The 27,315-nt window shown below is 38.3% G+C and overlaps 4 protein-coding genes across 4 annotated transcripts; 1 reads left to right on the forward strand and 3 right to left on the reverse strand.

The window, feature by feature from the left end:
• The first annotated feature begins 241 nt into the window (after window positions 1-241).
• LOC103336968 (uncharacterized) lies at window positions 242-10,239 on the forward strand. Its single transcript, XM_089041949.1, is given in 7 exon segments — window positions 242-251; window positions 610-935; window positions 989-2,692; window positions 4,868-5,004; window positions 6,062-6,347; window positions 9,273-9,689; window positions 9,692-10,239. Coding segments are annotated over 7 exon segments (3,183 nt in total). The 3' UTR covers window positions 9,995-10,239.
• Window positions 10,240-10,551: 312 nt separating this feature from the next.
• Window positions 10,552-13,005, reverse strand: LOC103336969 (uncharacterized). The gene is made up of 4 exons (XM_008240099.3): window positions 12,738-13,005; window positions 12,118-12,254; window positions 11,194-11,291; window positions 10,552-10,801 (listed from the first exon to the last, which is right to left on the reverse strand). Exons 1-4 carry the CDS (start codon window positions 12,997-12,999, stop codon window positions 10,552-10,554), a joined length of 747 nt encoding a protein of 248 aa, XP_008238321.2. The 5' UTR covers window positions 13,000-13,005.
• A 2,842-nt stretch (window positions 13,006-15,847) lies between these two features.
• On the reverse strand, window positions 15,848-19,821 carry LOC103336892 (ubiquitin carboxyl-terminal hydrolase 21-like). The gene is given in 9 exon segments (XM_089041375.1): window positions 15,848-16,401; window positions 16,496-17,030; window positions 17,326-17,448; window positions 17,800-18,123; window positions 18,236-18,303; window positions 18,306-18,404; window positions 18,657-18,767; window positions 18,910-19,030; window positions 19,171-19,821. Coding segments are annotated over 9 exon segments (2,154 nt in total). The 5' UTR covers window positions 19,585-19,821; the 3' UTR covers window positions 15,848-16,042.
• Window positions 19,822-20,982: 1,161 nt separating this feature from the next.
• On the reverse strand, window positions 20,983-26,828 carry LOC103336893 (putative ADP-ribosylation factor GTPase-activating protein AGD8). The gene is given in 8 exon segments (XM_008240024.3): window positions 20,983-21,408; window positions 21,589-21,690; window positions 22,065-22,190; window positions 24,166-24,429; window positions 24,560-24,684; window positions 24,687-24,991; window positions 26,312-26,430; window positions 26,607-26,828. Coding segments are annotated over 8 exon segments (1,218 nt in total). The 5' UTR covers window positions 26,676-26,828; the 3' UTR covers window positions 20,983-21,300.
• Window positions 26,829-27,315: the final 487 nt, after the last annotated feature.

A 27,315-nucleotide genomic window follows, 5' to 3' on the forward strand; every position in this document is an offset into this window, starting at 1 on the left:
TTCTTTGGATTGCTAAAATTGAACGTTACATCTAAAGAATTTTGTAAACCAAAAGCCCAATATATGTGAGGAGAGGAGGAGAAACGAATCATAACAAGCACTTGTGAAGTTGGCATTATGGCACTCTCATTCTTAAACATGACTATACATAATAATTAATCAACTGCTAATTAAAATTATACTTAATTTAACCCACTCCACATATATACATATAATGCTAATTAAGTCAATGATTCGGATTATGGATGACGGTAATTATTTAAAAATTAAATTAGCATGCAGCTTCTTATTATCTATTAATTATTTCACCTAAATTCGTATCCACTAATAATTTGAAAGAACCCTAAAAATACCCTGAACCCAACACGTAGCAGCAAGACTACCAAACACAAGCTCTCCTCTATTTCTATATATGATTTGTTCTAGCATTTAGCCACTTTTTTTGAAACACCTCAAATTCTCTTCTGTACGTATGTGCTTTAACCACCCTTTCCTGCTCCTATATATACCTTCACCTATCTTGCATTCTACTCCATTGTTGTGGATTCAACTACATTATTTCAATGACTACTCAAAACACTCATAGTTTTGTCTTCTTTATGTTATTAGGTATATGGATATGTTCAGCCAGAACAATCCTACATTATAGAGAGCCTGCCCATGCTCCTGCTGTCAGCTATGGTGCAGGCCATGTCGTCGGTGGTGGTGGATCGGAGTATAAATTTGGTGGTGCTGCAAGTTATGGTGGTGTTTGGGGATATGGTGGCGTAGGAGGTGCAGGAAGTGGTGGGGATTATGGAGCGATAGGAGAACATGGTGCTCCTAGCTATGGAGGCGGTAGTGGTGGTGGAAAAGGCGGTGGCGTTGCCTATGGAGGTGTTGGTGGACATGGTGGTGGTGGCAGCAGTGTTGCTTATGGAGGTATTGGTGGTGGCGTTGGCGGTAATGGTGGTGCTGATGGTGGTGGGGGCGCTGGATATGGAGCGAGCGGCGATGGTCGGGCATCTTGGCACGGTGGCGGTGGTTCGGATATGCTGGAAAGCATGGCAGTGGTTACAGAGGTGAAGAAGGTAGTGGTGCCAGTGGCAGTCATGGTGTTGGTGGCAAACATGACAAAGGTTATAGAGGAGGCGGCGGACATGGTGTTGGTGCCGAAGGAGGCTATGCTGCTGGAGCAGCAAGTGGTGGAAGAGCTGGAAGTGGAGCTAGTGGTGGCTATACAGGTGGTGTAGGAGAAGGTGGTGCCGGAGGAAGCAGCGAACATAGTGTTGGTGGCAAACATGATGTTGGTGCCATTAAAGGTGATAAACAAGGTGGTGGTGCCAGTGGAAAACATGGTGCTGGTGGAAAACATAACGAAAGCTACGGAGGAGGCGGTGGACACGGTGGTGGTGCCGGAGGAGGTTATACTACTGGAGGAGCAAGTGGTGGAGCTACTGGAAGAACAAGTGGTAGAGGAGCTGGAGGTGGAGCTAATGGTGGCTATGCAAGTGGTGTAATAGGAGGCGGTGAAGATGGTGGTGTCGGAGGAGACAGCAAACATGGTGTTGGTGGAAAACATGGTGCTAGTGCCATTGGAGGTAACGAACATGGTGATAATGCCAATGCCAAACATGATGCTAGTGGAAAACATGGTGCTGGTGGCAAACATAGTACTAGTGCTATTGGAGGCAGCAAACATAATGGTGGTGCCGATGGCAAACATGGTACTAGTGAAAAACATGGCGAAGGCTATGGAGGAGGCCACGAACATGGTGATGGTGCCGAAGGAAGTTATACTATTGGAGGAGCAAGTGGTGGAGAAGCTGGAGGTGGAGCTAGTGGTAGTTATGCAGGTGGTACAGGAGGAGGCAGCGGACATGATGCTGGTAGTGGTGCTGATGGCAAACATGGTGCTAGTGGCAAACATGGTGTTGGTTCCATTGGAGGTGGCAAACATGGTGCTAGTGCCGATGGTAAACATGGTGCTGGTGCTGATGCCAAACATGGTGCTGGTGTCATTGGAGGTGGCAAACACGGTGCTGGTGCCGATGGCAAACATGGTGCTGGTGGAAAACATGGCCAAGGCTATGGAGGAGGTGGCGGACATGGTGGTAATGCCGGAGGAGGTTATGCTGCTGGAGGAGCAAGTGGTGGAGGAGTTAGAGGTGAAGCTAGTGGTGGCTATGCAGGTGGTGCAGGGGGAGGAGGAGGTTCCAATGGTGGCAGCAGCTATGAAGGAGCTCATAGAGGTGTATATGGAGGACAAGGTGGTGGTGAAGGCGGTGGCCATGGTGCTAGTGGCAAACATGGCGAAGGCTATGGAAGAGGCGGCGGACATGGTGGTGGTGCTGGAGGAGGAGGCGGACATGGTGGTAGTGGAAAACATGGTGCTGGTACCATTGGAGGTGACAAACATGGTGGTGGCGCCGATGGCAAACATGGTGTTGGTGCCATTGGAGGCGGCGAACACGGTGGTGTAGTCGGAGGAGGCAGCAGACATGGTGGTGCAGTCGGAGGAGGCGGTGAACATGGTGGTGGTGCGGTTGGAAGTTATGCTACTGGAAGAGCAAGTGGTGGTAGGGTTGGAGGTAGAGCTAGTGGTGGCTATGTAGGTGGTGCAAGCGGAGGAGTTTTCAGTGGTGGCAGCGGCTATGGAGGAGCTTATAGAGCTGCATATTGGGGACGAGGTGGTGATGAGAGCGGTGATTATGCTCCTTGAAATTACCTTTACTACTTCTTTGTCACCAAAAGCTTCACCTCTTCTTACCTATATTAAATTATTATTAGTATTAATAAGGGGAAAAAAACTCGGTCAAAAGTCACTTTTGATCCCTGTAGTTTAGCACTTCAACCACTTTTGACCTTGTAGTTTCAATTCGTCAATTTTGTCGTTGTAGTTTCATAATTGTAGCAATTTAAGGACCATTCTCATTTCCATCAAATTATTCTAACTTTTGTTATCTATTTAGGGGTATTTTGGTCCAAACTTGCATCCCCTCCCCCAACCCGCCAATAGTCACGAGCGTCTTTACCCAACCCCAGCTAGCCATCACACCTTGTAATTGAACGCCCACACAGCCTCCCAGGGCTGCCCCAACCCCAACAAATGCACAAGGCATAAGCTAAAAAGCCGAGAGCTATGTTCCAATAGTTGCCCTAAGACCGATTGATGTCTCCAAGCAATACATACGATATCGAGTTGGGAGAGAGAAGGCAAATTGAGGAGAAGATTGGAAGTGGGGGTTGTGGAGACCCGTTGCCCCTCTAATTTTAGCCCAATTATGTTTTGGGTTCCTTATGTTCTTGTTCAATTGTTGATTGTGTTCTTGTTACTTTATTTATTTATTTTAACATTCACTACTTTTCTTGCACAAATTGTTAAATATAGATAGATCCATGAGTCCATGATATCATGGGGTTAGGGCGGCCTTGGGAGGCTGTGATGGCAGTTAGTTACAGGGGTATGGTGGCTAGCTAGGGTTGGGTGGTATTGTTCTTGAGTGTTGGCTTGTTGGGGAGGGGATGCAAGTTTGGACCAAAATACCCCTGAATAGATAACATAAGTTAAGAATAATTTGACAGAAATTATGATTGTCCTTAAATTGTAATAAATATGAAACTACAATGGAAAAATTAACTAAATTGAAACTAGATGGTCAAAAGTGATTGAAGTGTCAAACTATAGAGACCAAAAATGACTTTTGGCAAAAAAAAAAAAAAAAAAAAAAGATAAATGTGGGTACAAGAGGATTAATATAATTTTGAGTATATTATGAATCCCAAAAGTTTATATGTTGATAATTAATTAATATGAATTCTTCTTCTTCATAATAATATTTACGAATGTTACCAATACTAATTGTTATCGTTATAAATTCCGCAACGAGTGCATTTGGATGACAACAATAAATCATGTATTAAACATAACTATCTTTACTAATTAGTATTTGAGACAAACAATATTTCTATTTGGCTTTTAATACCTAGGAATGAAATTTTGTTTTAGATTTGGCCAAAGAGGAGGCCCAAATTCATTGGCCCATCTTATATTAATCACTAAAAAGACAATTATACCCCTTTTGTTTAAAAGATTCATTGCTTTCCCTTTTTGATCATATTAGATCTCTCTCTCTCTCTCCCTCTCTCTCCCTCTCCCCACAGCAATGACGACCACGTCCTTCACCTACAATGGAATTCTCAAGCTACTTGACTCGCGGGTCATCCCTTCGGCCTTCACCGGCAACTCCAAGGTCTTCTAGCTCAAGATGAAGAGCGATTACGATCGCTATCTTGCTGTGTTCAAGATCGGCGCCGAGCGCAATGACCAGCCAACCCTATTTGATCTCGTTCTAGTACGTCAAAACCCTATATGAACCCTAATAACGATTTGCTTCTTTGTCGCGATTGTAGTGTTTTAAAGGTTATATTACTTTTCTGCAATTGTAATGTTGGGTGAACCCTCAGTGTGTTGCTGCTTCACTATTTTTGTATTGTTGAACTTTCATTTGTAAAATTGTTAAGTTTTCTATCCCACAAACGATTAAGGTGAAATTAATTGGGAAAATGATTCATATCAAAGAAAAAGAGAAGATGTTTTATTTTAGGGAGTTTTACTAAAACACCCAAAATAGGGGCTGAAATTATAAAAAAAACCCAACACCCAAAACACTTTATAAACACACCCAAAACCCATCACTACACACACTCAAAACTCATTTATAAACACACCCAAAAAATATACAATTGTTGATTTTGGGGTTGATTTTGGGTGTGTTTCTATGTTTAAATAGTGTTTGGGTTTTTTTATAAATACATGTCTAGGATTGGATTTATTTATAAATTTGTATTTATTTTATTGACTAAATTCTATTAAACTGTTCTGCAGACCATTGCAACAGTGTGTATGTTTCTTGCTAGGAAGGTTGAAGAAACTCCCAGGCCGCTAAAAGATGTCATTCTTGTCTCGTATGAAATTATTAATAAAAAGGATCCTGCAGCAATTCATATAGAATCAAGCAAAAGGTAGTTATCAACTTATCACCATATGCACTCTGGTGAAATGTGGCAGAGAGGTGTTTTAGTTTTAAGATTCTCTCTCTCTCTCTCTCTCTCTCTCTCTGACTGGGTCCATATTCTTCTTCAGATCTCCCATTTTTTCTTTTTTTACAAATTTATAAATAAACTCAATCCTAGACATGTATTTATAAAAAAACCCAAACACTATTTAAACATAGAAACACACCCAAAATCAACAATTGTATATTTTTTGGGTATGTTTATAAATGGATTTTGAGTGTGTGTAATGATGGGTTTTGGGTGTGTTTATAAAGTGTTTTGGGTGTTAGGTTTTTTTATAATTTCAGCCCCCATTTTGGGTGTTTTAGTGAAACTCCCTTTTTTTTTAATAGAATGTAAATAATTAAACCTATAAATTTGATTATCTTTTACAACTCTTAAATTAAATTCATTATTATTAAGGGAGTTTCACTAAAACACCCAAAATAGGGGTTGAAATTATAAAAAAACTCAAGCACTATTTAAACATATAAATACACCCAAAACCCATCATTATACACACTCAAAACTCGTTTATAAACACACCCAAAAAGTTGACTTTGAGGTTGATTTTGGGTGTGTTTCTATGTTTAAATAGTGCTTGGGTTTTTTTATAAATACATGTCTAGGATTGGGTTTATTTATAAATTTTAAAAAAATTCGTTTGAAAAATTAGAACAAGGGCATTTTGGTAATGAAATTAGTTTTGATTCCGATTCTTGACAATAGTAAACGATTTTAATGGAAATCTTTTTTTTTTTTCATTCCCATTTGTAACAGTTAGTAAACAACTTAATTAGAATGCATGACTTTGATTCATGTTTAACCCAATTCTTGCTTAACCCGATTCCTGATTAGTAAGCATGCCATATAATGGAATGACATGTTATTAGATAAAAAAAAAATAAGAAAATATTAATAGACTTTTGTATTGCCATACCCGGCCCTGAACCATCCCATTGCCATCCCTATATTTGACAGCAACTAGGCCAGATATAATGTATGCTACAAGCTTGTTGTCCAGATTTATGCACAAGCCAGCTCGTATCCACTATGGAGCTCCAAAAAGCATCCTAAGATACATTCAAGATACACTTGACTTTGGTATAATGTATGAAAGGAATGTTGAGCCAAAATTGGTAGGGTTCTGTGATAGTTATTGGGGAAGAAGTGTGGATGACTTGAAGAGCACATCTGGTCATACATTTGCACTAGGAATTGGTGCATTTTCTTGGACCTCTAACAAGCTAAAATCAGTTGCACTATCAGAAGCTAAGTATGATATCGGCTTTAATTGCAACTCTCAAGCAGTATAGAATTATAGTGGATTTCGGGGAGAAACAAGAATGGGCTACTATGATTCCTTATGACAACATATCTGTTATTGCTATGAGCAAGAATCTTGTTTATCACAACAGAGCTAAACACATTGCCCTAAAATTTCACTACATCAAAGATGTTGTGGAAGAAAATCAAGTAAATATATGGTTTATTGCATCACTCGAAGATCCTCTATTGTCACCATGTTGGATTAAGGTTAGTGTTAGGGTTTGAAAGCTTAGTTAGGAGTTACAATTCCTTGTTATCCTCTTCTCTAATCTCTACATGAAATCCAACACTCCATGACATGACCCGACCTGAATTTCCCCTCGAAACTCGTGTCGAATCCTATTACATATTCCGGCACCAGAACGATGCTGGACCCACTACTAACTTTACACCTCTCACCGGTACTTTAAGAAAAAATGGATCAAAACTTCTACCAAAATTTTGGCAGAGTCTCTCCTATAAAATGGACTTTTCCCAAATTAACACCTGCAAATAACGACAATCTAATAATCCCAAAATTCACTATCTTGATTCAAACCATTTATAATTCTTTCCAAATCGTTCTCAAACTGAATCTGAAACACAAAAACACAATTGAATCATTTCTAAACATTTAATATCAATCTCAAATACTAAACTACAATTAAACCATATATAAAATCATTTTCAACCAAAACCGAATGCTCAGAAAGTAACCATAAACAATTCATTCATAAAACATTTCATAAAACCATCATAACAGGAAAATCATTTATAAAACAAATGTCCACTCACACACTGTCCAAAGCACAATTAACTCTCTGTGGTTTCGTCTAGAGCGATTCATTGTGCCTGAACTTGGAAACCGAACCCAACTCCGAACTTTAAAAATCAAAACTCTATTTCCTGGGGCTCAAAAGTGTAAGCATGACTTTCGGGGAGTTCTTAAGGTCAATCTAATACTTTTTGAATGATGAGATGACTTCGGAAGACTCACGGTCAACCGAACGGTCAAACTTTCCATATTGGTCAACCGGGCCGAAGGGGCCCACAACCTCTGATTTCCAATCTGAAAGTTCCTATGGGTTCAACCAAGTCTACGAAACCCATTCTGCAAGTTTGGTCTCAATCGAGCGGTCAGATCGCTCTCGATCGCACGATCACCGGTTTATGTAACCTTTGAATCATTGATTCGGAGTATCCAAGACACTGATTCTCAATTCGTGAGTTCCTACACAATCCTAGAGGTATAGAGAACAACATACTTGGAAATGAAGCCGATCCAACAGTCCAAACATATCGAACCCGGATATTGCCTAATATGCGTAAATCCGTTCGACTGCGAAACGATGACCAAATTCAAATCCGAGCATACCATCTTGCTCGGGAAGACATGGGGAAAATTTTAGTACACAATGGGCCTCCACACCAAGGCTCACGAGCCGGCAGAACGTGGGTGGCTTGAGAAATTTTCGGCAACGGAAATTTCTCAAATCACCCAACAATACATATACTTACATGATCGGGACAACTAGTAGAGCAACTAATTCAACTGGGCCGACCCCCAATTTGGCAGGGAAGTGGCTGAAAAACACAGCCAAAGTCAGGAAAAATCTGGGTTCCTAATCAAACTATCACGGCATCAAATCGATCAAAACCAACCATCAAAACAGCTAGAACACATTAAGAGGATGAGAAACCATACCTGGTTTGACAATTTTGGTTGCCGGAAATGCCCTGCCATAGTTAGAAAAATCGGGATTTTTCCCCTCGTTCTAGTCTCTTCACGGTTAGAAGTCGGGTCCGGAAATTGAGTGGGTTGTGTAGAGAAGGAGGGGGAAGATTTTGGAGGTTGTGGCATCCGATGGTGGCCGGACAGCGCTGAAATCGAAGTCGAAAAATCCGCTCTGTGACGACGAGAGAGAGAGAGAAGACCGACCTGGTTTTTAAAAATCTGACTTTGAAAAAATTACGATTATGCCATTGCACTTCCGTTGATCGTAACTTCTTCGTTAAACTCTTATTTGAGCCCACTACGTGCCTACAAACTCGTATCGATGAGCTCAATGCAATGGTGCCACTTAAATCCCAAAAATCCTTACAGATCGAAAAGTGACTAATATGACCCTACCCCAAGGGCAAAAGTTGTAATTTCATAATTTTATTAAATAATAATTAATTTGGGTCTGGATGTTACAGTCCACGTCACCTAATATGCGTTGTTCACATATTAGGTTTTAAATGTCGTCACACGTGATGAGGCGTGTGAGAATGTGGAGGTGAAAATGTCATGCATTATCATTTCCCACCTAGAAAAATCAAGATGGAGGAGGATGAATCTGGACTCATCCCTAACTATAATCCAATAGTCTGAGAAGCAAATAAATAATGATAAATATGTACCTGCATGTTTTTATCATTAACGAACCTTTTTGTGGCCAATTATCATAAACAAAACTGAAAACTATAAAAATGATAATGGATCTTACCAAACTAACTGCACTAATAGAGAAGCTGATGACAATGCAGGCATCATGTGGAAAATAAGGAAATATTATATTGCAAATGATTGAAGAATATTATACTCAAAACACTAGTAATTACACAGGAAAATAAAATTAACATTTCACGTTCTTTTGTCTAATGTGAAAGAGATCGAGTTTGCAGCATGCCGCTTTCCAGAAGTAAATTATTATCATATGTGGAAGACAGCATGAACACACTAGTATAAGAGTGAGATTAGTAGACACAGTGGGTGCTTTTGGAGAATGTGTCGGTGCCCACAATTATCCTTAGTTTGCATGTCCTTTCAACATCCACGCTCTCTCTTAGTGGACGATGTTTTGGAAACCTACCACAAAAAATTTCTATATATACCCACTTTCTCTTGCATTCTACACATAAGCTTGCGGGACTCAAGTAGCTAGAACTACTCCCATGGCTCCCAAAAGATTGGTAGCGTTATTTTCTTTGTGATATTAAGTTTAGGCATTTGTTCTGCCACTAGAGCCCTCTTCACTAGTAAAGAATTATTAGGAGGCAAGATTAATGTTGCTATAGGAGGGTATGGTGGTGGTAGTGGAGAAGGCGGTGGTGCTGGATATGGCACTGCTGGTGGAGGACATGGCGGGGGCGGAGGTGGAGGTAGCGGTGGTGGCGGTGCTGCGGCTGCTGGGGGTGCAGGGTACGGAAGTGGGACGGGTGAAGGAGGAGGTGCAGGGTATGGTGCCGGTGGAGAACATGGGGGTGGATATGGCGGTGGTGGTGGTGGAGGTAGTGGCGGCGGAGGTGGTGGCGGTATAGGTTCTGGAGCAGGTGGTGGTGAAGGAGGGGGTGCTGGCAGTGGGTATGGTGCTGGGGAGGAGCAGCAGGTGGTGGCCATGGAGGAGGAGGAGGTGGTGGGAGTGGTGGCGGTGGAGGTGGTGGAGAAGGTGCTGGGGGAGCACATGGAGGTGGATATGGCAATGGTGGAGGAGCCGGTAGTGGAGCTGGTGGAGGTTACGGTGGTGCTGGTGCTGGTGGCGGGGGTGGTGGAGGCTCTGGTGGTGGAGGTGGATCGGGTGGTGGAGGCGCACATGGTGGTGGGGCCGGCTATGGAGGCGGTGCTGGGGGCGGTGAAGGTGGTGGTCACGGTGGCTATGCGCCTTGAAAACACCCACTGTTTCACTCTATGGAACACTTCTATTTACCAATAAGTATTATGAAAAATAAATTTGACTGCGGTAAGAAGATGGATTATATTATAAATACAACGAATGTAAAAAAGCCAAAGGCATGCTATCCGAGTCTGTATCAATTGAAACAGATCGAATGCTATAATTGCATCAGTTCATAAACGGACATGCAATATTGATGGTCCATATTAATATGGATATGAAAATTACTTCTCATTGAGATTTTAGTCTTTGTAGAATAACTTAAAAGGCTAGGATAAGACCTCAGCATTGCTCAAGTCCAGAAGATTATGTATGAAATATTATAACAAGAAGCATGGAGAGCAAATTCTTATTACATCAGAAAATCTTGGGAGAATACACATTTGCCAAACAAAGGGTGATAAATTTGATAGCTTGACTCAAGTGAAAACAAATAAAACCCATGGCCAAGTTACTCCCCCAAGGAGTTATTGCATCTCTAGATAAGCTCCTCAGCCTCTCCTCTTCTGCCAATATCCTTTCTTTGTTTCTGCATTCCTTCCCTTGTTGATCATGGCACGTCCTTCCGATCTTGATCCTCGGGGTCTTGATGAAGATCTTGTGCTCGTTTCTTAAGAATTCCCTTCAAGTGGTCACAGATCATCGGAGTAGGTAGCAAAGAGGCCGGTGACTCTCCAACGGCGCTGTCACTATCTATCATGGGCCGTCCCTTTATCATATCAACTTCCCCCTCTTCGTTCATCATCACCATGTTACATGGAAGCTTCCCGGCATAAAATTTTCTATCATTCTTTTGATGCCTGTACAGAGAGATCCCATTAAAGTACTAGCTAAAATTTGACGAATAGTATATACTGACCAAAGTTTCATTTTGATTAACTATCTTATCAGTCGTTTGGATTCTCATACTTTGAGATGAATGCCTAGTAAGGACATAACCTAACTTCTATTAAGAATTTTGTGTTACAATTGGTTCTTTATGGACGAAAATTTGTCTAAATAACAAAGTAGTCCTTTCGGTAAAAGTGTGTCCGAAGGAAACCCTAACTTTTATTAATCCTAACCCAATCACCTTCTACGAAAATCTTAACAGAAGTAATTAGGCTCCGTCCTTATTGGACACACTTGTCAAAATATGAAGAACAAAATAACTGAATAAAGTCGAAATCTTTCACTGTAATGCATGGTATACCTATCGAAGACCACCCATGTCGCATGAAGGGTTGTAATTTGCTCAACAACCAGCAGCCGGGAGGGATAACCCATTATAACTTTCTTCTGTGGAAAAACCTGCAATTAACATTTCATACACATGCAGAATGTTAGACGAGCATAAGTATGTATATATATATATAGTCCCCTTGTATTGAGGGATCCCTCAAATAATTTTATGGGAGTTTCACTAAAACACCCAAAATGGGGGTTGAAATTATAAAAAAACCCAAGCACTATTTAAACATATAAACACACCCAAAACCCATCATTACACACACTCAAAATTCATTTATAAACACACCCAAAAAGTTGACTTTGGGGTTGATTTTGGGTGTGTTTCTATGTTTAAATAGTGTTTGGGTTTTTTTATAAATACATGTCTAGGATTGGGTTTATTTATAAATTTGTATAATTGTATTTGAGGGACACCCTTTAGGGTACCATACAGTTTTTTTTTTCCAATGATCCAAATCATTTATTTTTTAGGTCTTCATTCATAGATTATCCTTACAAAAAATTAGACAAATCGGAAACCGTTTCGACATCCAATTGTGTCATACAAAATCAATGAACACGGTGCTTCAAGAAAATACTAAAATTTCAATAACTCAATTGAATGGTCAAACAATATCGGATTCAAGTGATTTTTTGTAGAGATGATCTTTGAATGTGTATCTACAAAATAGACGGTTTGGATTAGTGAAATACAATTCGGAGTGGGCCCTACAAGAAGTGTCCTCAAATAAGATTATTTGAGGATCCTCAATGGAAGCTCTCTATATATATATATATATATATATATTTATTTATTTATTTATTTATTTATATATTTATATATAATATATATTTATATATATATATATAGAGAGAGAGAGAGAGAGAGCTCCATCGTTAACTGTACCCCATATTTGTTGCAAAGGTCCACCACTTTCTGAAGCTTTAGATATTTGAGATCGCTTTTCCACTCATTTTTCTCTTTGACAAATGACAATTCTTCTAGTCCCACCGGCCAAACATCCAGCCATGTCTTGGAAGAGACTGCACATTTACATTCACCACCCAAGTAGTCCATTTTATATACGAAGCAAAACTTTGTTTGGATTAAAGTAAATAGCCAGCTTTAGAAGCGTGACATGTAAATAAAATCAAGGAAATTTCTAAAGAACTTGGGTCTTTTTATGACCATACTATATGTGTGTAATTCCATGAAATATTGAATAATCAATTGTAAATTAACACATTAACACCTACACTATGTGGTCTAATTAAAAATCCAATCCTTAAGCTCTTGGGTTAGCAGAAGTACTAGAGAGGGTGAGTAGCAAAATGAGTTAGGATTAGGTTAGGTCAATGGTTCGATTTTCTTCCACTATATAGCGTTATGCGATTTTTGTGGTGCAGGCTTGTTTTATTACGTACTCAACTAGAATTAAAAGCTCAAGATTGCCATGCATTTAGATAACTCATATATGCATATACTAAAGATTAACGGATTGAGGAGACTAGAATCACAGTACTCACGGGGAATATTAAGCCATGGCATGACACCAAGAAGAGTGACAGTAGAGCCAGCGTTGATTACATTCTCAAGGGCCCATTCAAGCGGCTCCGTCGTGAACTCTTTCATCCCATCCATGACGATGAGCACATGTTTCGTAATGTTCATCGACTCTGGAAACCCGTTCGACATACGATAGGTTGCCAGTGCTCTGTCGTTCCAGCTGACAATTGATTGTCGCATTATTTTCTGCTTCTTCCCTCCTCTTTTGAAGAAAACAACCATATTATATAAAAGTGAACAATTTTTTTAAAACTTTACTAAGCCGGCTTAGTTCTTGTGCCAATCTTCAACATAGAGAGAAGAAGAAAAAAATTGATCAAGAACCGAAATCGGAATTGTTACAAGGGCTCAACATTCCTTAAATAAATGCCATCTTTGTCATGAGGGAAAAACTAAGCTCAGGGCTTGATGAAACCAAGGAGTGTACAGTCATGCCTAGGAGTATAGGATTTCACAAATTTTGGTTTCCCTAGATTAATATAAGATGTTCATTCCTAAATCTTATCTCCAACCTCTAACCTATTTGACTAATTAATGAGCCGAGGCCAATTGTTACTAGGAAGTTGTAGGCTCACCAACAATTATTATAGTGATCATGTCAAAGTCTTTGTCCTGTTCATTTTCATGTTTCGAGCACACGCATGTATCTTCTCCTTTGTGGATTTTATGCTGGATACAGATGACAGCTTTCATTGGTTGGCCAAAGCACCAACAGTTTTCTTTTCTTATCCAAATTGCAACATTACTCCAAAAGAAGTAACGTCAAGCCCAGTTATTGTTTGACCTTCTTTAAACAACAATAATAAGAGTGCTAGTACAATGCTGCAATTGCAAAATTAGTTACGTTGACATTCTCTAAGACCAAAACCTTTGTGTGTAAGCATTAAAGTGGTTTGGAGTCCAACAATGGTAAGTGTTGAGTTCAGCGTGCCGTTCTAGAATTACCTTATGGAAAATACTTCCCTCCTTCCCTTATAAGTAGAAACTCCTACATTTCTGCCAATAGCAATATGATGTGTGTAGAAGTTTTTATTTTTTTTGTGTTTGTAGACATGGAAATTTTAGTGAATTAAAAATTCACTAATTTACAGTCAATAGTCAAAATTCAAAATTTGACTATTCAAAGATAACTAGAAAATTTCTGGGTCCCACACAAATACACGTGGCACATGACTCACGCAAACAAAGGTGTGCACCGGAGATGACACATGTCAACATCTGAGAGCTTCATCAATCAAATGAAATCATATGCCAAAAAGGAATAAATTATCCTTATTTGGTCATCTTCCTAAATCACGAGTTAATTTCCCTAAATGAAAGATTTTGACTTAATTAACAGCTAAATTAAATCAATTAGCTCAAATTAAATCAAATCAGAAATCAATCCCACAAATCAAGGGAATCATATTAGGGATTCCAAACCAAGACCCAATTCTTTTCCTATAAATACTAGGCTCGCATTCATGAGAAAGGACCTTCAAAAGAGGAGACACACACATTTTGTGAAACCAGAAAACTCTTTGCCCGAAGCAACACCTAGTCTCTCAAGTTCTTCATCAAGCTCTGGAGAATCACTAAGCACAACAAACACGTGTCGATTCTTCACCGCTAAAAGCCGAAAACTATCCACCACGTGACACCACTCGTGGTCCTCATGTGCTCGAGATTAATTCTTGACATCCCTCGAAGAATTCTCAAATTCCTATTCAAGATCAAGTGTTTGGCACCTTGAACAGCACACAAGCTTAAACACACCAAGCACTCAGAAGAATCAAAAAACACTATGCATTCTTCACCTCACTTTGTTTGATTTTGGTTCAATTTTGGGGTTTTTGTTTGATTTGAGTTTGTTTGATTTGGGTTTAATCGGGCCCAGTCAACTGGCCCACTCTGATACCATGTTAAGACTTCAGATGGACGGATCTTTGGCCCATCATTAGCAACATCGATATTATCCCCAACTTCACCACCTGTTTAGCAGGTATAGGGTTTATTCAAAAGGCCTCAATGTTATTAAGAGTGGAACCATTTATTATATGGAACTTTCTATTTTGTTAAATTTCCGATGTAAGACTCGTGTTCTTGTCTAATTTGTCGTAGGATTTTCGTGTTTGCAGTGTTCTTGATGAATTATTTTTTCTGCTGCCAAGTTTACGGTCCTAGGGACCCATGACCAGTGAAAGGTAGAGCAAAGTTCCGATGATTTGCAAGCCCTAATCAGATTCAATGGAAGGAGGCAAGAGCGGTCCATCGTTATCTTATAACGATGTCAAAGTTTCAATGGCTATCCAAGTCACAATTTCCTTTAGGAGAGGTAAGTGGTTAGTTCCATACATGTTACTTATGTCATCCCTCTTATTCTTTGAGAGTTCTTGTGAGATTTCTATGCGTTTGAATCTATATCTCTTCCATACACTTAGGGTTCCGTTTGAATATATTCAATTCTCCAAACCTTCTATCATATTCACATTATGACGTGGAAAAAAGTGGTTGGTGAACTTCTGCCTAAAAGCTATTGATAAACATGGCTTAGTTTCGTGCCATCATTGAGAAGATGAGGGGATCAAGTCTGCAGGTGGATAAGTAGCAAGAGTGTGGACTAGGTCCTGCAATATTTTGATTGATTGATTTCTAGTTGTTTGAAACCCTATATGAAACTTGTCATTAGTTGGTAAATTGATGAAATTAAAGGTCAATATAATTGTTTATTTGATATATAGCTTTTGGCCCTTTTAAGGAAATCCTTTCACTGAATAAAACAAAAGAAAATTGGATTGCTAGCTTTCTATTCATATGACCCAAGAATTTCGCTATTTTGATTTTGCTAGTGCTTGCGTACGGCATAGCAACCGATAATTCAGAATCTATATAGGTCCAGTCCAGGGGGCAAATCAATAGGAAATGTTATTTGCTTTGTAAGAATAAGAATAAACTTCAATGCAATGAAAGAATTTCGCAAGAATTGTCTTAATCATCGGTTATCATTGAGAAATAATAAGTGTTATCGAACGATTTCCTGCAATTCTTCCCAGTATGGAACCGATAACAGAAAATGTTGCAAGGTCACTCGTGCAAGCAAAACCATATATACTCAAAAAGAGGTTGTCGCAAATGAAACAGTAATTCATTCCACAAGAAACCAGATAAAATATATGAACAAACTCCTATTCTATTTTTCTGTTCAAATGAAATATTTGAACAAACTCATCTTTTACATTTGCGGCTGAGCTGGAGAAAGCTTTAGCGAGCAGAAGCCTGGAGCAGCTCACCGTAATGCCGCCGCCACAGGACGCATAGATTTATGACTACCACCAGGAGGGCTGACCTTTTTGCATGGTGATGATCCCACTCTCTTCCTTCTCTTGTTCGAAGAACCTTCACTTTGAGGCCTGACCATGGCAGCAAGAAGTTGGCTTCCCCTGTCCCTTGTCAAACTCTTTTTTGAAAGATATCTGAAAGCTTCAATTCTCTTTGAATCATCCACATCATTGTTGGAAGGTCTTTTACAGAGCGCATTGTCTGCTGACTTCAAATGATCACTTCGAATAATATTGTTCAATGATCTTTTGCAGGCAACACTGTCCACTGACTTCGAATGATCGTGTGGAAGACAATAAATTGGTTCTGAAAAATTCAATTCCACCTCATTAAGTTAGTTGCATTCATAAAGTTCAAGGGAAAGGTAATAAAATCTTTTGATCAGAGTGTATTTGCTTACCTGGAGACTCAAAAGAAGGCAGATCAGGACTAGGAGATCTGGGTGGTGTCATAGGATGGAGATAAACTTTAGGAGACCTTTTATGGCACCTATTTCCACCAAGAGACGATGTACTACATATATTCTCATTGTTGTGTGATTTTCCATCAAAGGAGTTACTTGCCCTCCCTGGAGTTGAAGCATCAATCACAGCAGCACTATCTTTAGTCTCCTTGGAACAACCATCGGCTGCATCTCTAGTGTCAATGACCTCAACCTCTTCACATCTTGCTCGAGGCAACGAAAGAGTAATTCTCTCATGAGCATCTCCGGGTTCATTGGCAACACAACAATCAACATTGTTTACACTAGGAGATAAAATGCTGACACTCTCGACATTCTCTAGGACCGATTTGGGTGATGTATTCGTCATAGCTGGATCCAAGCACGGCTTTAGTGATTCCACTATGCTAGAAAACCAAGGAGTACCCTGCCTTGCATAGAACAGAATGTAGGCCTCCTGTGACAGAACAAATTCTTCTTGAACCCTAGTGACCTACAAAAATAACAGTGGAACTTTTAGTGTTAATCTTAATACTACTATATTTGAGGGTAAAACCTGATGGAAACAATCCAACTACCATAGATCATCATTACCGTTTACTGTATGTAAAAATACAACAAGAACAAAGATCATATCATAAAGATAGTTTATACATAAACAAATGAAAGAAGCCATGAATGGCAAGACAATCACTTCCACACACCAGCTTCACAAGAATTACAAAGTCATGCAGGTAAAACAGTTACAATGAATTCTTTATTACATAATGTATAAAGAAAATAATTACCTTTGAGTCATCCAACCTATGCCATGTATCTGGAGATGACCGAATGAAGCAAAAGTAATGTCCAGAAGTAGATGAGAACCCAACATGCTCCACAATTGCATAAAGTTCATACTTCAATTCCACCTATTGCCAAGAAACAGGAAATTAGAACTAGAGAGACCACACCAGTTTTCTTTTTCTTGGTTAAAATTGGAGGGAATCGAATCTTGGATCTACCCTAATCCTAACCCATTACCCCACCATTTACAGATAACCCCCAAGGGCTTGAGAAACAACAGCCATTTAAACATAGCTAAAACACAAACATGACATAAAGCTAACCTTTATTTTTAGATCATTTAACCATTATCATGTGTTAAAAAAACCTTGCATTTCTTATAAGTTATAACTGATACCAATTTGATTATGAAGAAACTAAAGGCAGCAACTTACACATAATATTGTCACTTCCACAGCAACTCACATTATTGTCACTTCCACTGTGTAGGGCTTCAAGTCCAACTCCAAAGGAAATTCTACATGTTTTTCAATCTTCTCAACATGAGATCCATCAGTCTTAAATCTCTTCAGATGAAATGCAGCAACTGGAGGAGCCTGGTCCACCACAAGCTGCTTCTCCACTGACACTTCTTCCTTGCAGTTCTCACATGTAAACTTTGTCTCCAAGTCATTGATAGTTTCTATCTTAGTGAAGGACTCCAGGGCCCTTGGGAGAGTCACTGCATCTTCAATCTCCAAACTCAGATCAATCAGAGGTTCGTAAGTGTCAGAACAGTGACCGCAATTGCAACAACGAAGCTGAAAGTAATTCATACATACAAAAATCAATAAGAATTATAATAAAATTTTGATTTTCCATCAAATTTAACCATAGCAGAATGAATCATGGCAATCAGATATGGAGTCATACTTTGCTTAGGAGACGACCACCAAAAACCCTTTCCACAAGGTTTTGATCTTGGGCAGATAGACTCTCCTTTCCAACGAATCCAAACAAGATTTCTCAAGTTTGTCTAAGAAGCATTGCAAGAACTCATGGGCATCTTCTTGCTGGTATCTTTGGAAGAAAGATGAGAAATCTAGTGGCATTAGGGTTAAGAATCACATTCGGATGTAAACTTCTCAAGGTAAAACTACAGAATTTTCAAAGCTTCAGGTAGAATTACATATTTCACAACAAAAATTAGTGTAACTGCCCAATCAAAATCAATGACTTGTAGGGGCTTCATAAGTTACTCTCTTTGTTTCATTCAAAAGAAAGAAAAGAAAAATCACAATCACAATCACAATTTTATGCACAGAAATCTCAATACGTATGATCAAAAGGATACGATTCAAATTGTTGACAAGTTTCCATGGTGAAATAACTCTTCCTGAAGAAGCTACTGAAAGATCAACATGGTCGTGAAGAGCACAAAGAACACAGAATCCTTCACTACCACCTACATAATCCCAATTTCAGATTTTAAATTAGTACATTTATTAAGAAATCAGCAAAACTAACTAGCTGCATAAAGCTTCCAACAATTAAGAAAAATATCAGATAAGAACATAAAGCAAACGCAATAGAAACCAAGGCCTTACGATCACAGGGCATGGAATGATTGCAAGAACGAAGACCCTCCACGAGTGGCACAGTGTGCGTGAAGCATTGCAGAATTGCATTCATAAAGCATGTGTTGCCTAGATTTGCAAGCCCTGCACCCTGCAACACCAAAACGACAACAAAACTTAACATCCCAAAATTACTTAGACTAAAATTAAACGCAAAATGAATAATAATTATAATTTTTAATGGTAAAATAAATACAAAGTTTCAAATAGGTTCAAAGCAAAGGAGCATACCACCATAGAGGGCTTTGTTTCACATATTGAAAACTGGGAATCCGAGGAAATCACTGATTCCTTGGTAGAATTCGACGACCACCGAGAAGACCAAGAAGGTGCGGAAGACGACCACCGCGATGGTCCTGAGAACTCCGAATGTGGATCCGATTCATAATTTGATAAATCGTTACCAACAATTTTGAGAGGCGAAGGTGGTGATGGTTCATCTTCTTGGCCTTCTTCAACAGATGGTGAAGACCCAGTTGGGTTTGGCAAAGAAGAATCCGAAGACATATCATCTAGGGCTTTGAGAGGTGAAGATGGCGACGACCCATTTGCATTTTCTGCGATAGACACCAAAGCATGGTCATCTACGGCTTCCTTTTGCGAAAATGGCGAAGACCCATCTAGGGTTTCTGCAAGAGCAGGCATTAAAGCTGGAGAGACTGAATTTCCCACTTAGGTCTTTGTGAGAAGTGAGTCTGGAGGCAAAAGGTTGGCTTCTGAGAGATGAATTTTCCACTGAAGCTCTTGGAGACTCAAGAAATGGGCTTTTCAGCGAACTGAAATTTGTATCTGAAACTGGAATTTGGGGTTGGCTCCACGAATTAGGAGGGAAATGGGGATTTGGGTTTTGAGAATTTTGCTTTTAAAATATTTTTGGGGGTTTCGGGAAGTTGAAGCTGTCGGTTGGAAGGAGGGAAAGGCTGAAAAAGGTGTTTCGAAAATTTTCGGGTTTTGGAAAAGGAGGGAAAACTCCAAAAGTCTCCACCATTTTGGGACCAAAGTTGAGAAAAGAGAGGGAAAGAGGGAGACGGGAAAGATGTTGTTTTTCTTTATTTTCAGAAGTTGCATGTTTTTTTTTTTTTGGGTTGAAAAAAGAAGTTGCATGTTATTGTAGTGAAATACGAGTGAGGAAAATTACAATTAATTGGTAACAAAAGGGCTCATTTGTAGGATTTTCGTAAGTTTTGATATCCGTTTGTACAGTTCATTTATGAATTTGAAATGATACCCAAATGTAGTTGATCCTAGAATATATTAGGAAATAAAGATATTTATTAAATGAGAGTAATATAGTAAATTAATAATTTTTAATATTAAAAAGATAAAAGAATAAAAAATAAAAAAAGAGAACATGAGTCCTATTTTCATGGACACAAGTAGACCCATTTTCTCTTTCCTAATTTTAAATTAAAACAATAAGTATAAATAATAAATAAACCCAATTGGCACTCTTGAGCATGTGCTCAGGAGCTAGTACGTGTATGATTATTTTTTATTTTTAGAATAGCTAGTATGTGTATTAAACGTGGAGATTTTAAGATATATATATGTACATTGCCATATTTTTTTTGAAGTGCATGGAAAAATGAAGTATTTTTTTAGCAATACATACATACGTTTATAATACATGAATTCACTAAAAACCTTTTCCGAAAGATGTTAAAAATGTCCAGCCATGTTTGGGAATGTTTCTATAGAAAATGAATGTTAGTCATAACCACTGTTTTTTTTTTTTTTTTGGGGTACGACATAAGCACTTTTATTAGAAGCGTATCTTTTATTAAAATGAAAAACCCAAGCTCTTGTTTTTTTGTTTTTTGGGTCTGAAAAAATCCAAGCTCTTCTATAACATACTTACGGTTACATTCCCGAAGATGAAAATGCAGAAATTTGTTGTGACCCCCATTGTGGTTTTGTAGTGACCTCCATTGTGGATTGACAACCACGCATGCATCTCTAAAAATTATTGCAAAAGCTGGCCTAAGGAATTTTGAGAACGAATATTAATCGACTATATCTATCAAATTGTATTGGATTGAATGATTTTAACAAAATGAAAATGAATAAGTGATCAAAACCTCAAGGACAAATCAAAGTTTTAACAGAATACAGTATCCTTTGCCTTGTTCTCTTGACACAAAGCAGTAATGTTATGGTGGTTTACAGAAACAAGAACGCATATGATCAAATCTCAGAACAATACCTGTGCTACAAAATAAAACACCAGCCACTCTTCTTAAGCCTGGAGAATTTTGATAAGTCTTATTTGTCTTTAAAAGAATTTTATGAACTCTTCTTTACAATCACTACATATGATAATGGCTGGTGTACTTTAACAAATAAAGACAACGCATATCAACATTAGAGGATTCTGTCCTGAAGATCCGTCATTAAATTGGATGCCAAGGAGCTAAGCTTCTTCCCGGTCTCTCCCGCAATGTTTTTTAGGGAAGAGATATCCTGTTGTGCCTGGAAAGGAAAATACACAAAGATTAAACCGAAATTAGTTAAACAAAAGGCTGGAAACTCAAAAAGGAAATTAAGAATAATTTCTGATCAGACATGGCCAAAATATGATAAACATACAACAAAAAAATTGAATTCCAATGACTCAAAAACAACTAGAAATTTCTTATATGCAAGGCATACCTGAAAAGACAGTCGGTTGATAAGGTCACTTGCCGTAAGATCAAGGGGCAAATTATCATCCCTGTCACCAAATAGATCAGCACTAGAGATGGCAGCGGAACCCTGGAAGTAGCAAGAAAATTGTGTTTAATAACTTGAGTCTAATAACTTCAAGCACCCACCACGAGCTCAGATAGTTAAATGAAAGTCGAAGAAAAAAAAAACGAAGCAGCATTTGTGTTCCCAGGTTATCATGGTAATGTCTGGAATCAGAAAACTATAAACACAATCGTATAAACTGATTTGTATGCCAAAGATGTGTTGATGTTGCAAAAGACAATTTTCTTTGATTTTAATTATGAGGTCTAGCTGAATTTAAGCAGTAACAGGGCAGGACTTCAATAAATAAAAAATACTAAAGACAAAAGGGAATTAAAATTCAAAAGAAATTCCCAGTTGAACTGGGTTTAGTTGATTATGATAGTAATGATACATACCGAGAACTTCTGCAAGGAGGCTTGAGCATCAACATCAGCAGATTTGTTCTGATCACCAAAAAATTGTGCGGAAGAGATCGATTTTGCATTTGTGAATTTCTTCCTCGCTTCATCAGTTTCCTGAATCTGAAAAACAATAAAACATCAATATAAAGAAACACACACAAAATAACATGAACAGAAATGCAAACTGGTTATCAGTGTGCTGAACCATCACATAAAGCAACTCTTTTATACGTCACAAGTTGGTGTCTCCATCAGCCAATATGTAAGTGCAAAAAGACGATTGCAAAAATAACCAAAAGAGCAAACACTATAAGACAGATTTTTAGATCGAGGAAACCACCAGCAGCATATGTCTTCCTGAAAACGGGCTAAACATTCCCACAGCATACATCTTCATAAGAGAAATTTTATTTCCACACCTGAAATTATATGGCCAGAGCAACATCATGCAGGACTGGATATCATGCATGAGAAGGATAGTACATTCCCTTTGTCATAATGATTCTTTAAATAACGCTACCATTTGATAAAACACGGCCCTACCATTTGATAAAACAAGGCCTTAACATTTGGGCATATGGTCATTGCCGCTTAAAAACAACATAAAATTGGAATGGAGCAAACGAAAGTACTCCTAGCCAAGCATACATGAACCATTTAAAGGATAATGTAACTCACTCAACAATCTCATGTTCTTTTGTTTATTTTTTAAGACAATAATCTGCCTATTAGATTACGATTATAAAAACTTCAAATTGTAATGACTGCCTGAAAAGGAATGTTTTAACTCCAGAACTTAGATAACCAAATACATGTAGTATGTTAGGATGCTTTCTCACCCATGAGGGAAAATTTGCCTACTCGTTTACTTCTGAGTAGAATTTCTGGACCTTACAGATTATAGGTATATGAAAACTGTTAAACACTACAAAAATTCCATTTGGTTGCTTCCCATATTACTAATATAAAGCAAACGGACTTGAGCCTCTTTAGGATAAACATAAAGCATTTCAATTAATTAGTGGTGACCTTAAAAACAATGAATGGCCGGAAAATAAAGAAAAAGAACAAACACTCAGAAACTACAAATGTGTAAATTACTCCTTTTAATGAACATACAGGAAGCAAAAACATCACTTCAATTAATTAGTGGTGACCTTAAAACTTGAATTTCAGTGAAGAATGTTAAATTAAATGCCAGAGTGATAACTATCTAGACAGTTCAGAGGCACGTTTGAAAAGTTCAAGACAAGAAAATTCATTAACAAATTTCTTAAAAAATATATTTTCTATGATATACGAGCAGATTTGTTATAGACACATCCCCAATTTCACAAAGTTTTGGTAAAATGATTCCTTCCTCATCCATATCAACCTGCGGTATAACTACAGAGAAGAAAAATAAATTCATCCTCATCTAGGAATTGAGGTATTCTGAGTTTGATTAGAAACATAAAAATGCATTACCCTTCTGACACCAATGGAGGCTTTTGCAAATACAATTAAAACATTAATAGTAAAAAAACTAAAAAGTAAAACTATGAAAAACAAACAAGTAGACAGTTTTCACCCCACCATTGTGTAAACTGTAGCAGCTTTTTATTTCCTTCTAAACTCAGTTTTGTACTTTACTATTTTCCCCTCTTTAGATAAATTTGTTTGTTTGATCCGTTTCTTTTAGCAAAGGGGATTTCAGGGTCTTCAAAACATAAACAAAATCCTGAAGCGTCTCCCTTTTATGACAGAATAGATTTCATGTCTGACCATTGTTTCTCATCATAGTAATACAGTGTCTATTTTCTTCCTTCTTCCTTGACCAGATGATAGGAAAAGCTTAGCCTTTTTGGTTCTCTTAAATTTGTCACCCTAACACTTCTGAATCATGTCAAGCCTTAAATCCTGGTGTGAAAAGTGCAATATAGATTACGGAATTGGAGCCTTAAATTTTTTTCACATTGTAAAAGGTCCTAAAATAACGATTTATTTCTAAAGAACTAATATTTATTATTGGGCAAGAACAAGAAACATAAAAAACTAATTAGTTCCCTTGGGAAAACTACTTATATGTGAATGTCATTGGTCGAATATAACTTACTTGAACTTTGGAGGAATTTGAACTAGTTCTCTTGGGAAAACTACTGTCCATTCCAAAATCTGCAAAGAAATTTGATGACTTTGGTGGAGCAATATGACTAATTACATGAGCGCCATTGGGATTCGTCTCAGGATTTTGGACAATTTCTACATACTCAAAACGAGATGCAAAGGACGAGCCAGCTGTTGTTGGAGTGCTGTTAGTTGAGGAAGGCACTGGTATAACAGGTTCTTCGGGTTTCTGATCGTACAGGCTTTCACTTGACTGCATTTGATAAAAGTTATCCGCTAAGAAAAAGGCATTTTCCCTTAAAATATAATAAAATAGGAAACAGAACTCAAAGATACCATTGCTGATAAATAATTTATTCCAAACGATAATAAGAAATCACAACCTTTGTAGTAAGTTTGCGAGCACCAAGCCCCCCAGTCTTCCCAGTTTTCTTAGCACCAAGAGGCTTCTTGACAGTACTGGTAACAAATGTATGGGGGGCTTTCGGGGGAGCAGAGACTTCAGGGTTTCTTTCCTTGCTAAAGATGTTTCTTTTGGAGCTTCACTGGTCTTGACATCAGGAAGCCCATTAGATGCTTGTCCTGACTGAGATGCAACAGGTGATGACGGAAGACCTGCCTCTTCTGCCATACTTTTGGCAACTTCTTTAGAAAGCATCTGCCTGTATAAATCGGCAGCTCTTGACGTATATTTTGCCTCAATTTTGCCTCCATCCGTCCATCCATGCTGCTTAAAGAAAACCTGTGCGCGGTTGTTTCCACCGAAGCTCATCGTTCTAAGCTGTTCAGGAGTCCATGAGTCTAAATTTGTGGATCTGCACAAATTAAACAAATCAATTATAAGATTGTCATTGTCACGATTTTGCTTTTGCAGTTATTTCTAAGGATTAAACCCAAATGTGAATTTCAAAATAGGATGCATTATTAAATCTAAATGATCTGACAATCATATTCAACTCAACCTTTGAAAAATGCACATGATTTTACTTGTACAATCCATTCAAAGACAAATTATTTATCAAGAAATTATCTTTTATGTAAACTTAGAATCATTACATGGAGAATAAAATTTAACAATGAGAATAAATCTAGATCCAATTTCAATAAAACTATAATCGAACTTTGAAGTGAAATCTGAATTCAAACTATCATATCCACCCCTGATGCTAAAATAATCTCAACAATCGAAGGAGGGGAAAGATGATGGGGGATGGAGGGGAGGGCCAAGGGGTGTGGAGACAGGAAGATTCTGAGTGAGTGAGGGATTGGGGTAGGGAGGGGGGAGAGTGGATTGTTTGGGAAGACCACATTGAGGAGGGTAAATGGTTGGTAGGCAAGATCGCGCAGGAGGGGGTTGGGGGAAGGTCGTCATCTGGAGGAAAGGGATGTGCTCTGAGAACATCCTTGGAAAGGGCTCGTCTAGGAAGATCGGGGGAGGACGAGGGGAAAGTAACAGGAAAGCTTTTCCATTAAGTGGAAAGTAACAACGAATAAAAGCATAAGTCATTATGGAAAGAGCTGCTAATAATTCTGAATCACATAAAACTAATGGCTTCATTGCAGTCGTATGGGTGTGTGTGTGTGTGCAACTTCTTATCTACCTTTGCAGTCTTCCTAAGAATGCATGCAACAGTTCCCTTGTTTGCCTTATAGTTTCAGTTGTACTTCAGATATTAAATTTGGGTCAAATTGTAGGATTTATACTCCATCTAGCTCAAACAGATACAAAGAACCACAAGAGGTGCTTTCCACAAATCTCCTTTCTATTAAAAGAACAAAACAGATCACGGTTCCTAGAATAGAGCATAACCTTTCGCACTTCTGGCCCAATTTTCTTGCTGCACCCTCCATCCAATCCCATCAAACGTCTATCTAATTACCAAATTCCTAAGATTTAATTAATGACACAAACTATGACTCGGATCCCCAACATGTAACATGATTTCAGTTCCCTCTTATTTAAAAACAGAATTTTGAGTTCTCATAAAATAAATTAGATTACATCACAAAATGCACCAATAGTTAAAGCAATAAACATTCAATCATATGTACTCAAAACAGCTACTCCAACACCCAAAATATAACAAATTAAGGATTGAGAGAATTAAAGATCCTTACTGCCACATGAAACATACCTAACAAAGCTGATGTGAACGCCGAGACTGCGGTGAGCGGCCGAGCAATCGATGCAGAGAAAGATCCCATATGTAACCGAAGCCCAAGTTGGGTTCTTTGCATTGCAATCGAAACACATCTGGAGCAAAAACCCACAAAATGAAAAACAAAACTCAAGATCCAAGCACAGAACACAGATCTGAATCAGATCTAACAGACCCATATCGAATTTTGCATCAAATTCAAAAACCCATATAAAGGTTTAAGAATAACCCAAACAAAAAAGGCAAAATGATATTAGAGAAACAAAAGAACCTTGTTTTCTGACTTTGCTTTCAGTTTTCTGAAAACAACGTTCTTGTCATTGAAGATTTCGGACGCCATTGGAGAGACAAATCCTAGAGAAATTAGCGAGAACAAATGAATCCGAAGAGGTGCTTGAACACCTCCTCAGGCAAAAGAGAGAGGTAGAGATGTGTGGAAATGAAACCCCAAATTGATTTCAGGTTCTGTTTCTTGGTTTTGGCTTTTCGTTTTGTGAAATTTTAAACGGAACCATTTTATTAGCAGTGGGTATGATACAATGTTGTTTCAAATGACGAAACTACCCTTGAGGTTTCAAGGGTATTTTGGTGCTCGTGGTTCGTTGTTGTCTAGTAGTGTAATTATTTATCTGAACGAAGGGCAAACGAAATTTGTCATGTTACGTCCACGCCTTTTTGGTGGCAAATGCGGTTTCTACCAACCGTTAACGGCTGGGCTTATATAGATGGGTCAAGCTGAACCACCCAGTTCCACATTTCTTCAACCTTAAACTTTTTATTTTTTTAATCATGCTTAATTTAGTTCAATCTTTCTAATTTTAAAAGCCAGAAAAAGAAAAGAGAGACAAATCTATATTTTATCTATTTATACTATTATAATAAATACATAATCGACAATCCATCAAGAAATAAAAGAGAAAACCTTATGAGCCATTTACTTACCAAGAATGGAGGAAGCAAGGAATTGGAGAATTAGGGAA

Source organism: Prunus mume, linkage group LG7 (assembly GCF_029339155.1).
Source record: "Prunus mume cultivar Tortuosa linkage group LG7, ASM2933915v1, whole genome shotgun sequence".
Lineage (NCBI taxonomy): Eukaryota > Viridiplantae > Streptophyta > Magnoliopsida > Rosales > Rosaceae > Prunus > Prunus mume.